We start from the raw sequence: 11,371 nt of genomic DNA, 5'->3' as shown, positions 1-11,371 counted from the left end.
GAATTTACAGTTTATTTTTTTTCCAAACAAAGTCTATAAAGTATGATGTGCATTTGTATTCAGCCCGATTTAGCCTGATACCCTTAAATAAAATCCAGTGCAAATGAAGATCTCAGAGAAAACTGTTCAGTCCATCATCATGAGTATGGCAAAACTGCAAATCTACCAAGACATGGCCGTCCCTGTGCGAGGAGAGCTTTGATAGGAGAAGAAGCCAAGAAGCTGCAGAGATCCACAGTCTAGGTGGGAGAATCTGTTGAAGCAACTCTCAATCCTGCACTTCACAACTACGGCTTTTGTGGAAGTAGAAGTTCTGCTTGGAGGGGACTCAGCAAACATGTGGAAGAAGGTACTGTGGCCAGATGAGACCAAAAGCTAAACTTTTTTCTTTTATATTGAAAACTCTATCTGTGGCAGAAAACTAACAATGCACATCTTCCTAAAAACAGCATGAGTACAGTAAAACATGGTAGTGGCAGCATCATGGTGTGGTGGCACTTTTCTTCTGCAGGAACCAGGAAGATGGTCAGAGTTGGAACTAAATACAAGACCTTTGACTGAAGCGACGGTTCATCTTCCAGAGCTACAATAGATTAAAATATATTCATGTTTTAGAATGTTGGCAGATGCTCTCCATTAAATCTGTCTGAGTTTGAGGCATTTTGCAAAGAAGAATGAGCAACAATGTTTGCCTCTAAATGTGGAAAAAGGTAGCGACACACCCAAGATTTCTGTAACTGCATCAAAACGTAGATCAACAAAGTACTGACTCAGGGAGCGCTGAATACATGCATGCCACACTTTTCAGATTTTTTTGGCACAGATTTTCACAAGGCAATGTATTCTCATTTAGATTCATTTACATGTATCTATATGTCAGTATTACACACCTGATCTGAATCCTCATTGAACTGTGTTTTTTCTGTTTCCATGTAGTTTGTGTCAACATCATCTACTCCCTCTATTTTGTTGGCCTCCACATGTTCCCTCATGACAGAGTATCGGTGCACGAGGAACCTGGAGAAAGCAGAAAGAACGTCCGTTAGGGAGGAAAAACAGGAGCAATGCCAACAGTGTTTGGCGGGTGTGGATGGTGAGATGAAAAAACGGTAACCCACCGTCCTCCACAGACGTACTTCTTCACCAGCCAGACGCCTGCGACAGCACTCATCAGAAGGATCGCCATGACAACCATCACTATGACAGCAGTGCTGGGTGAACTGGTGTCAGTCTGTGGTTTTCAGTGATAAATACAAACATGTTAAAAGCCTTAACAGGATTGATTTTTTTTCCCTGCTGAGCTGTAACAACATTCATCTGCGCAGGAAAGAGTCGAGTATCATCATGTAAACATAAAACATCCTGCAGAACATCAACGCACTGTACTGTCACTGTATCCTCTCCACAGCTCAGGTTATTTGTGCTTTATACATGTTCATTTATAATTTACAGTATTGGTATTGTAAAGTATTGGTAAAGCTTAGTACAAGAGGCTTAAAATCAGTGGTTGTTATGGAGACTTGGTGACTCTAGAATGCCACTTCTTCTCCAACAGTGACCTTTGGGGATTTCTTTTTCAACCTTTATTCTCCTCTTAACTGTGCATGGTAGCTAAGTACAAATGGATCCTCGTCCAGCCACGTGTGTCACAGTTGGTTGCAGTAAAGATGTGAACCAAAATCTTAAAATAAATTGTTGCTATGGTGACCACAACATGCCACTCTTTCATGCAGATCTCTAATAGTGGGCTTAGGAGATTTTTTTTTTTTTTTTTTACATCCATCACCATCCTCTGCACTATACAAAGTAAACTTGGGTACTCATCAAGCCTTGTTCATCACAGCTCAAGTTGTTTAAAACTTTTTAGTTTTTGCTCAGCGGATGTTTCCTGTCTTATACAGATCAACACACATGTACCTTACTTTAATGGTATGTTCTCCGGTCTTTCCGATCTTGAAGAGCAGCAAAGCAAAGCAGTCCTCCAATTCATATCATATTAATACCGCAGGTAAACTAAAAATGATGGCTTCTTGATTAAAATCTCCCAGACATTCTGATTAACTTAAAACAACATAGTACAAAATAAAAAATGTCTCAGTTACATTTATTTTATTGGATTTGTTAAGGGTGTCAAAAAATAGGGGAACATTTTCTTAATGTGGCAGTTTTCTTTTTGCTGAAAAAGTGTACTCAAATTAAAGTATGGCTTTTTGTAAAGTTTTCGGTGTCAGTATGCTGCTGCAATACAAGTACGAGTTTAGTTAAGGTTGTTTAGACATCTTTACCAGGGTTGCCATTAGAAAACAAAAACAAAACCAAAGTCATCCTCTATAAAACGACTGAACAGGATCAACATGGTGGACGTTCAAGTAGCTTTTTGTGCTCTGTCAGTTCCAGGAGAAAATGTATCTGTGTTGCTCTTTATAATCTCTGTCTCCATGCATGAAATACTAAAATTATTTTCACTATATTTCCAGAAAAGACACTGTCTGCACTGGTAGTTTTTGATATGGGAAATATGGACAGCATAAGAAGGAAATATGGATGATTCAAGAAATCTAATGCAGAGAAAAACTGACCAGAGAATTGGGATGAAGGGCATCGCTGGCACACAACCTCCTCAAGTCAACCTCCTTTCTGTCCGGCTGGAAACCTCCCTCACACTGGTTCCCAGGAATCTTCCGGTAACTTGAATTTGGAGATGCACATTCGAAACATGGATTAAGTGAGAAGAAACAGAACAATACATTTAGCAAACTTATTGTATTAACCATGTCACTAATAAAGACAGTTTGAAATGTAATATCCTGGATGTTTAAAAAGGTCCTCCGAGTATATGTTTATATAAATTAACAGGCTGTTGATTAAGTTTATTAAAGTAACTGAACAAACTAACATTTAAAATATGTCCGGAGTACGGGATCATTTTCAAACACCAAATACTACAAACTTATAAATGTCTTGCAAATAAATATTTCCAGAGGTCATTTATTATTGGTAGGGAAATTGTGGCTTATTTAATGAACATCTTGCATTAAAGTGTGAATAATGTTCAAACAAGCTGATGAAACAAGGTACTAAATACTTTGAAAAGCAAGTAATAAATTATTAAAAAATAAATAAATAACAGTTTAAAACCCTCTTCCTTTTTGTTTAGTCTTTATGACTGAGTTTATGTTTAATTTCAGACTTTCAGAGAATAAATTAAATTTAATCCTGCAATGAATCCTGAGGTGAAATTTAAAACCTTTTAAGGGATTTGAGGATGTTTTTGTGTGTGATCAGCCTCCTCACCCACTGGTCTGAAGCTGTTCAGTGGTCCCGTTTAAACAGAACTCCAGAGCACGGCCCAACATCTCCTCCTGCTCCACACACTCTGAGCTGTTCTCGGGCCGGTAGTAACCAAAGTCACTGCGGGGGAAAAGTTTTTGTGCCACATATTTAATGAGTCACAGATAAAAAGAATTAAATAATACACTGTTGCCTGGAGAAGGTGAAACTTCCCCATTCACAAATACCGGCCCTTCTGGTAAAGATGTGTACAAAAACCTTAAAATAAATGGTTGCTATGGAGATTTGGTGACAAGATACCACTTTTAAGTGAGCTTTTGAGATCCTCCTCACTCTTCATGGTAAACTTCCTCGCGGTCTTCGTCCAGCCCGGTTGTTTTAATTTTTTCATTATGCTCCCTTGTTTTCACATTTTATATAATATGCAAGAGAAATAGGCCTCTGTGTCGCTTTATATTTACACCCCAGAGAAACAACAAGTTTAACGGAAAGTTGCAGAAAAAAACTCTCATCGACTATTTTCTGATGTTGGACTTTGTCCCCACTTAAGTAAGCATATGGGAAATGGTTTAGATTACTCTTTTCTATTTTCACCCTGAGATGATGCCACTGCAAAAAAGATTTTATAGCTTTTTATACTTTGTTGTTTGTGACACTACATGTTGTTTTAAACACTTCAATTAATGCTCTGACTGTAGACATGGACATGTTAAGGCAGTTATTGTCTTGCAGCAGTTTACCAACTTATCCAGATCAGCACACATCTAGTTTCCTTCAATTGCATGTTCTCTGGTTTTTCTCATTTTGAAAAGTGGCTGAGAGAAGCAGGACTCATGTCATGTTTTATTTATACCCCACGGAAATAGGAAGCCATGGATTATTGATTAAAAGATTATCTGGTGGACTCTGATGGAAGTAAAATAGAAATTAAAATAATTATCATTTAGATTTATTTTATTGGAATATGGTTCAGAGGGTCAGTATTTGAGGCATAGTTTGTTTTGCCAATAAACAATTTTTTAAGTAGGTTTTCTTTCTCCCTTTGATTAAATGTACTCATATTAAAAGCTGGATAAAATCCCTGTGATAATATGCTACTATAATAAAAGATCAATATATTTAAACACATCTTTACCAGGAGTGTCAATAACTGAGGGTCCTTTACACCTGTGTTTAATCTATCATTGATGCACAGACTGGACTGTTTTCGAAACCTCAGCCACCGCCTTAAACCAACTAACTGATGTGGTGACATCATACATCAGTTTCTGTGAGGACATGTGTGTGCAGACCAAGACCTTCTGCACCTTTGGGAATAATAAGCCATGGTTTACTCCACACCTCAGGAATCTGCGCAGGGAAAAGGAAGAAGCTCACAGCAGTGGAGATTGGGCGCAGTACAGGCAGGCCAGGAACAAACTAACAAAGGAGATCAAAGCAGCCAAGAGAAGCTACAGTGAGAAGCTTAAGAACAGCCTTTCTACTGGTGACACTTCAGCTGTATGGACTTGTCTGAGAAACCCTTCCTGAACAGAGTCGTCTCCTGGCCAACTGTCTGAATGGCTTCTACTGCAGACATGACAGGAAGCCATTCACACCTCAAATCATCCCCTCTACATCCCATTCAGGAACAAGTTCTTCCCACAAAGTAACCAACCCCCCACCATCAGATCCTCTGCCTGCACTAAGGATCTCCGAGGAAGATGTAAACAGGCTCAGCGCATGAAAACAAAGAAAGCTGGAGGACCTGATAACATCTCCCCATCATGCCTGAAAGCCTGTGCAAATCAACTCGCTCCGATCTTCACAAGGATCTTCAACAAGTCACTGGAGAAATGTGAGGTCCCCTCCTGCCTCAAACGATCCACCATCATCCCGGTTCCCAAGAAACCCACCATCCTAGGATTAAATGACTACAGGCCTGTAGCCCTGACGTCTGTGATCATGAAGTCCTTTGAGCGGCTGGTGTTGAAGCACCTGAAAGACATCACAGGCCCCCTGCTGGACCCCCTGCAGTTTGCTTACCGAGCAAACAGGTCGGCAGATGATGCTGTTAACTTAGGTCTACACTTCATCCTGCAACACCTCGACCATCCAGGGAGGTACGCCAGGATCGTGTTTGTAGACTTCAGCTCGGCCTTCAACACCATCATACCAGACATCCTCCACCAGAAGCTCACCCAGCTCAACATCCCAGCCTCCACCTGTCAGTGGATCAACAGCTTCCTGACGGACCGACAGCAGCAGGTGAGACCGGGGAGCATCTTCTCCTGCAGCAGATCAATAAGTACTGGTGCCCCCCAGGGGTGTGTTCTATCTCCACTCCTCTTCTCTCTGTACACAAATGACTGCACCTCAGCGGACTCGTCCGTGAAACTCCTGAAGTTTGCAGATGACACCACTGTCATTGGACTGATCCAGGACGGTGATGAGTCTGCATACAGACAGCAGGTGGATCGGCTGGTACACTTGTGTTGTCAGAACTACCTTGAACTCAACCCACTCAAGACTGTGGAAATGGTGGTGGACCTTCGGAAAACACCACCACCATACACCCCCCTCACCATCCTCAACAACACCGCTCTGGCCGTGGACCACTTCAGGTTCTTAGGAACCATCATCTCTGAGGACCTGAGAAGGTCTTCACACATAGACAATGTTCGGAAGAAGGCCCAGCAGAGACTGTACTTCCTGAGGCAACTCAAGAAGTTCAACCTTCCACAGGAGCTGTTGGTCATCTTCTGCACTGCCATCATTCAGTCTGTCCTGTCTTCATCCATCTCAGTGTGGTTTGGCTCATCCACAAAACAGGACAGGTGCAGAGTGCAACGAATAATCAGGAATGCAGAGAGAATAATCAGGGCTGACCTTCCCTCCATCCAGGACTTATACAGGTCTATGGTTAGGAACAGAGCTGCTAAAATCTCTGCAGACCCCACACACCCTGCACATAAACTGTTTAGAGTTTTACCTTCAGGCTGTCGTTACAGAGCACTGTTCATTAAAACCAGCCGCCACAGAGACAGTTTCTTCCCCCAGGCTGTTTCTCTGATGAACATTTAATAGAGTACAAAACAACAGCATACAGATGTTGCAAATGCACCTTTTTATTTATATATATGTATATTTGTATATTGTATGTATGTATATTCTGTAATACAAAAACAAAAACCAGAGAGCAAAGTGTACCGGAGTCAAATTCCTTGTTTGTATGTATGAACTTGGCAATAAAGCTGATTCTGATTTATCATCATCTACGTTTCTCTGTTAGACTGATCACATTTGTCACATAATGCAATTTCCTAAGAGTGCTGCAAAAATCAAAAACAGAAACAAAAAAAGTATGTTTGTATCTGTTTTCATGAATATTATGAACAGAAATTTTACAATCATTCAGTATTTTTGAACAATCCTATTTTACTGAGGATGTGAAAGGAAAGGGACAAACCAGTGATAATCTGAAACTGAGCATGGACAGGGCGACTGCTTCTTGGTAACCGCAAAGTCTCTTCCATTCCAGCACACTGAATCTTTCTTCAGGCGTAAAAAGGTCTCTTTGTAGCCCATCACGCAGCCATCATAGGATCCACTGGGGTCTGCAGAGTGAGCCAGCCACTCTTCATAGTCTCTTTCAATGCCTGCACAACCACAGACGCCCTTGAGCTCAAGCAAACTTGCCCTAACACACTATAATCCAACATTACCGGTGTTTCTCAACTATACTTACAGTCTCTGGTGAGGAGCTTCTTGAAGTCTACTGTGATCACCACCCACTTAGTGTAGTTGTTCCTGTAGCCCCACAGGCTGACATTCATGGAGCGAGAGCCGGGCTCACTGTCCATGCCACTGAAGTGAAAAGGGTCGCTGGTGAAGTTGTACGTATGCCAACATTGTCCTTCATCTGTGGAAAACCTAAAGGGGAGGAGGAAGAAGTTACAGTGTCTTGCGAAGTATGAAAACCTTTTCTCTGGACTGTTTTTCCCCGTAGTTTTAAATAACAACCACCTGCAAACAGCCAGAGCTACAGAATAGTTAAGTCAAAGCATGTCCATGAGATAGAATGCCCAGGTCAGTGTCCAGACCTAAACCCAACGGATACTCTGTGGCAAAACTTAAAAGTTGGACAAATTGAGGGCAATTTTTCAGTCTCTAGATGAGCAAATCAGATGCGGCAGAAGCTGCAGCAAAAGGTGTTTCTGCAAAACATTGAAACATCCCCACAGCATGATGCTGCCACCCTGATGCAACTGGCTGAACTCAACTGTATTTCTTTATTTTACTTAACCAAGTTCCACTGAGAAACAACATCTTTTCTACCAGGGAGCACAGAATGAGCAGCAAAGTTTCATATATAAATCAAATTCTTAATACGAAACAAAATAAACGCTCAAGATCAAACTTTGATTAAAAACAAACAATCATAAACAGTGACATTCTTCTGCAAAAGCTGTCTTTAAAAGTTATTTAAAATTTACAAACTAACCAACCCCTAATTACTTAGAAGTATCACAGTTAAAACGATCTGAGGTAAGAAAATCCAAAGCCTAAAATAAAATATACTGCACAAGAAAGAAGAAATAATTATCTACAATGTTACTTTATCTGGTTGAGAGGTGAGTTGGTGTGCTCCACCGCAACCAGCAGTCCTCCAGAGTCCAGGATAGCATAATGATGGGGGCCCCTCAGAACCTGCAGCCACGAGTAGCCCCCGTCATCAGACACATAAACGTCAGGAGTGAGAGCTGACACTGACTCTCCAACACTGCCTGAAAAGAGAGGGGAAGGGCTTCAGTGTGAAGAATAATTCAGGAGAAGGTTCAGACTGAAGGATGTCTGTGTGGTCCCGTCTTACCGTGAGCCAGGATAAGACCCACCGCATTGGGCTGCGAGAGCGGCAGCACAGGGACATTCATCTTCATGGCGGTGCTGTACGAGGCATATATGTGAAGTTTGCACTGTAACAGCAAGAGAAGCAGCACTGAAAACCCCTTCACCAAAAAACACACAATGCAACGACTTTGCAGCATTTTATCTAAGGAGCAACAGATGCGCGTGCGTCTCACCCTGTTAGGTCTGTTGGTGGATGTTTCAGAGTCGCAGTCGCTGTTCTGAGGTCTGCGCAGTGGCTGCCACTTGGCTCCCTGGTCATAGGTGATCACTGTCTCTATCGTACGGTCTGTGAGAAGAACGCAAAAGTGTGTCAGATTGTCTGTGTCAAAAAGTCTTGACCTGGTGAGAGCTGGAGAGTTTCCAACTTACACAGAAATGTAGCCAAACTATAAAGGAAAATCTTTGTTTACAACCAGATTTAAATGAAAAATTGAGAACATGTTAATTTGCAGGAAAAGACATTCTTATCATTAGAAACTATAATAATTTAACAAGACATGGCCATGCACCTAATCTGGCAGGCCAGGCAAGAAGAGTATTTGCCAGAAAAGCAGCTAAGTGGCCCATGGTAACTCTGTAGAAGCTGCAGAAATCCACAGCTCAGGTAGGGGACTCTGTCAGCAGGACAACCATAAGTCAAAATCAGGACTATGAAAGAGATGTCCTGTTGAAGTTTTATCATAAACCAAGCTGGGGATTTAGCAAAAAGTGGACTAAGGAGCTCTGGTCAGATGAATGATATGTGTGGAGGAAAAATGACACTGTACATCTCCCTGAACACACCATACCGACAATGAAATATGGTGGTGGGAGCATCATGCTGTTGGGATGTTTTCTTTTAGCAGGCACAAGGAAGTTGCTCAGAGTTGATGGGAAGATGGATGGAGCTAAATACAGAACAATCCAGGAAAAAAACCTGTTAGAAGCTGCACAAGACTTGAGACTGGTGCTGATGTTCACTTTCCAACAAGATGACAATCCTAAACATACACCCAGAGCTAAAACGGACTGGTTTAAATCAAAGTATATTCATGTGTTGGAATGGCCCAGTCAAAGTCCAGACAACTGAGATTCTGTTGCAAGACTTGACAACAGATGTCCAAAGATGCTCTCTATCCAATCTGACTGAGCGTGAGTTATTTTACAGAAAATGGACAAAAATAGTTGGTCTGTAGACTTGTAAAGCTGGTAGAAACATACCCAAAAACACTTGCAGCTGTAACTGCAACAAGAGGTTCAAAGTATTGACTTAGGTGGAAGAATAAAAATGCTCAGCACACCTTTCAGATTTTGTGAAAACCATATTCCACCCACCATTCCAATTTCCTTCCACTACATAACTACGCGATGCGTTCTTTTGGTCTATCAAATAAAATCTCAATAACATACAGCATGACTGCAGTGTTAGGCAGTGTACGATCTTTCCTCAGTGAAAATAACATTAGAACCAAGTTAACCCACCGTCTGTGCGTATGCTGGTCATGTAGACGCCCTTCAGGGAAGAAATGGCGGTGAAATCTGTCTCGCTTCCTGTGGTTGTGTAGAGATGGCGCTCCAGGGACTTGGAGAATATAGTTCCTCTGTCGTCTGACACATAGATGGTTCCAACACCAGAGTCTGCTCCAGATAGGACACAAACACACACACACACTATGACAGTCTGTGCTTTACACTGTGATGCATTATTGGATCCCTACAGAAGAGCTGATAACAAACTCAGTGCTCTGATCTTCAGGAATGTTTGCCTGAAGGTGAGGCCTGTGTGTTACAGAATGATCAGAAAACAGAAATATGGTCAACATCTTCAGATACAATCATCACTAAAGATGGGTCACAACTGCTGACCTCCAGGGTCATCCACATGCATGAAGATCATATCCTGATTGGCTGCGAGGATGGAGTAAAACTGCAGATGGTTGACAGCAGGAAGCTGAGCAATGTTCCAGTGCTCCCCTCCGTCTACCGAGACATGGATCGCACGCTCTGTACCCTGACACACAAAAACACACGTGAGACATTTCATTAAATGTGCACTGCTACATTTTATCCAACATAATGCTTTAAAAAGGAGCAAAGCAGTTTGGAAAGTTCTCATTTGGATTGAAGCAAAGCAGAAAAACGACTGAATACTCTAAAAACATTTTCTTAGTTTTCATGAAGGAAGTCAACACACACACATACATACCGTTCCTGTCATGATGGAGGAAAAGACAAATTTTCCTCCCAGGACAAAGGAGTAAACTCTGGATGCGACTGTATGAAACGTTTTGCCGTAGTCGACTGTCTTCTTTAAATCTAGCATCCCTTTGTTATCTAAAAGGAAAATGAATTATTTTAACAACTCAGACTGAAATGCATGTTAACATGGGGTTATATCATCCTGTCTTACTGCATGATCCATTGTTGTTGGTTGTAAAGTAGATGCTGTTTCTTGGGCCCCTGAAAAAAAGGGAAAGAATTTAAAAAAGAGGAAAATTTAGTGAAAGCTTTCTTAGTTGAAATGTAAAAAAAAAAAAAAACATTGATGGTTTTATCAATGCCAATCACTCATTTAATCTTCATTTAAACCCACGCAACACTCCCAGCTTTGCTGCCAAATAAGACCAACAGTTTTTACACCGCTGCTGGATGAAGGAGTGCAGGCTGAATAGGAAAGACATTCCTGAGTTGTGATTCAGCCTGAGAACCACCTCAGATTCTGCACTCTGTGGTCAGTATAAGGCTAAGGCCCAAAATGACTGTGGTGGCCGAGCAGAGGAGCTACCGCGGTCCGATTACTCAGAGAAACTCAGAGAAAAGCAGAGTCAGGAAAGTGAGCTGAATAGTGAGGATGAGGACACCTGGAAATAACAGCAAATAAATGAGATTATCATTTATCTTATAGGAAAAGCAAAGATGAGCATGTAGATTTCATGGACACAGACAAGCACCTTACAGCATGCAAACATGACTTAAATATATTGATCAGCAGTTTAACTATTTTCAACTTGTGCTGAAGTCCCTCAACAGCCAGGTACTGCAACTGTGGTGACAATCATTTACTCTGGCTCACCAGTACAGAGCCGCAAACTCATGTACAAGAGCCAAAATATGATTTAAATGTGTATTTTTCTAATTTCTAAATAGTTTTAATGCAGCCATACCTCTCTATTGAAAGACTAACTTTGCACAATCTAATTCCTTCAATGTC

General features: G+C 41.4%; 1 protein-coding gene across 2 annotated transcripts in view; it reads right to left on the bottom strand.

Annotated features, from left to right (window-relative positions):
• Positions 1 to 11,371, bottom strand: part of LOC124856989 (sortilin-like) — a 28,709-nt gene that overhangs the window by 2,895 nt on the left and 14,443 nt on the right. The window contains exons 7-20 of one of the 2 annotated variants that reach the window (XM_047348002.1): positions 10,571 to 10,620; positions 10,367 to 10,494; positions 10,027 to 10,171; positions 9,643 to 9,798; positions 8,355 to 8,467; positions 8,144 to 8,246; positions 7,889 to 8,057; positions 7,019 to 7,203; positions 6,740 to 6,929; positions 3,295 to 3,411; positions 2,580 to 2,688; positions 1,119 to 1,231; positions 891 to 1,017; positions 41 to 583 (exon numbers count right to left, since the gene is read on the bottom strand). In XM_047348002.1, the coding sequence (XP_047203958.1) occupies positions 539 to 583; positions 891 to 1,017; positions 1,119 to 1,231; positions 2,580 to 2,688; positions 3,295 to 3,411; positions 6,740 to 6,929; positions 7,019 to 7,203; positions 7,889 to 8,057; positions 8,144 to 8,246; positions 8,355 to 8,467; positions 9,643 to 9,798; positions 10,027 to 10,171; positions 10,367 to 10,494; positions 10,571 to 10,620 (1,750 nt within the window). In that variant the 3' untranslated portion in view covers positions 41 to 538. Of the gene's footprint in view, positions 1 to 40; positions 584 to 890; positions 1,018 to 1,118; positions 1,232 to 2,579; positions 2,689 to 3,294; positions 3,412 to 6,739; positions 6,930 to 7,018; positions 7,204 to 7,888; positions 8,058 to 8,143; positions 8,247 to 8,354; positions 8,468 to 9,642; positions 9,799 to 10,026; positions 10,172 to 10,366; positions 10,495 to 10,570; positions 10,621 to 11,371 lie in introns of those variants that run through there. The other variant, XM_047348003.1, reaches the window with a different exon arrangement.

Source organism: Girardinichthys multiradiatus, chromosome 20 (genome assembly GCF_021462225.1).
Source record: "Girardinichthys multiradiatus isolate DD_20200921_A chromosome 20, DD_fGirMul_XY1, whole genome shotgun sequence".
Taxonomy (NCBI): Eukaryota; Metazoa; Chordata; class Actinopteri; order Cyprinodontiformes; family Goodeidae; genus Girardinichthys; species Girardinichthys multiradiatus.
The sequence above is the reverse complement of the archived record's forward strand: the minus strand, read 5'-3'. Positions and strand labels throughout refer to the sequence as shown.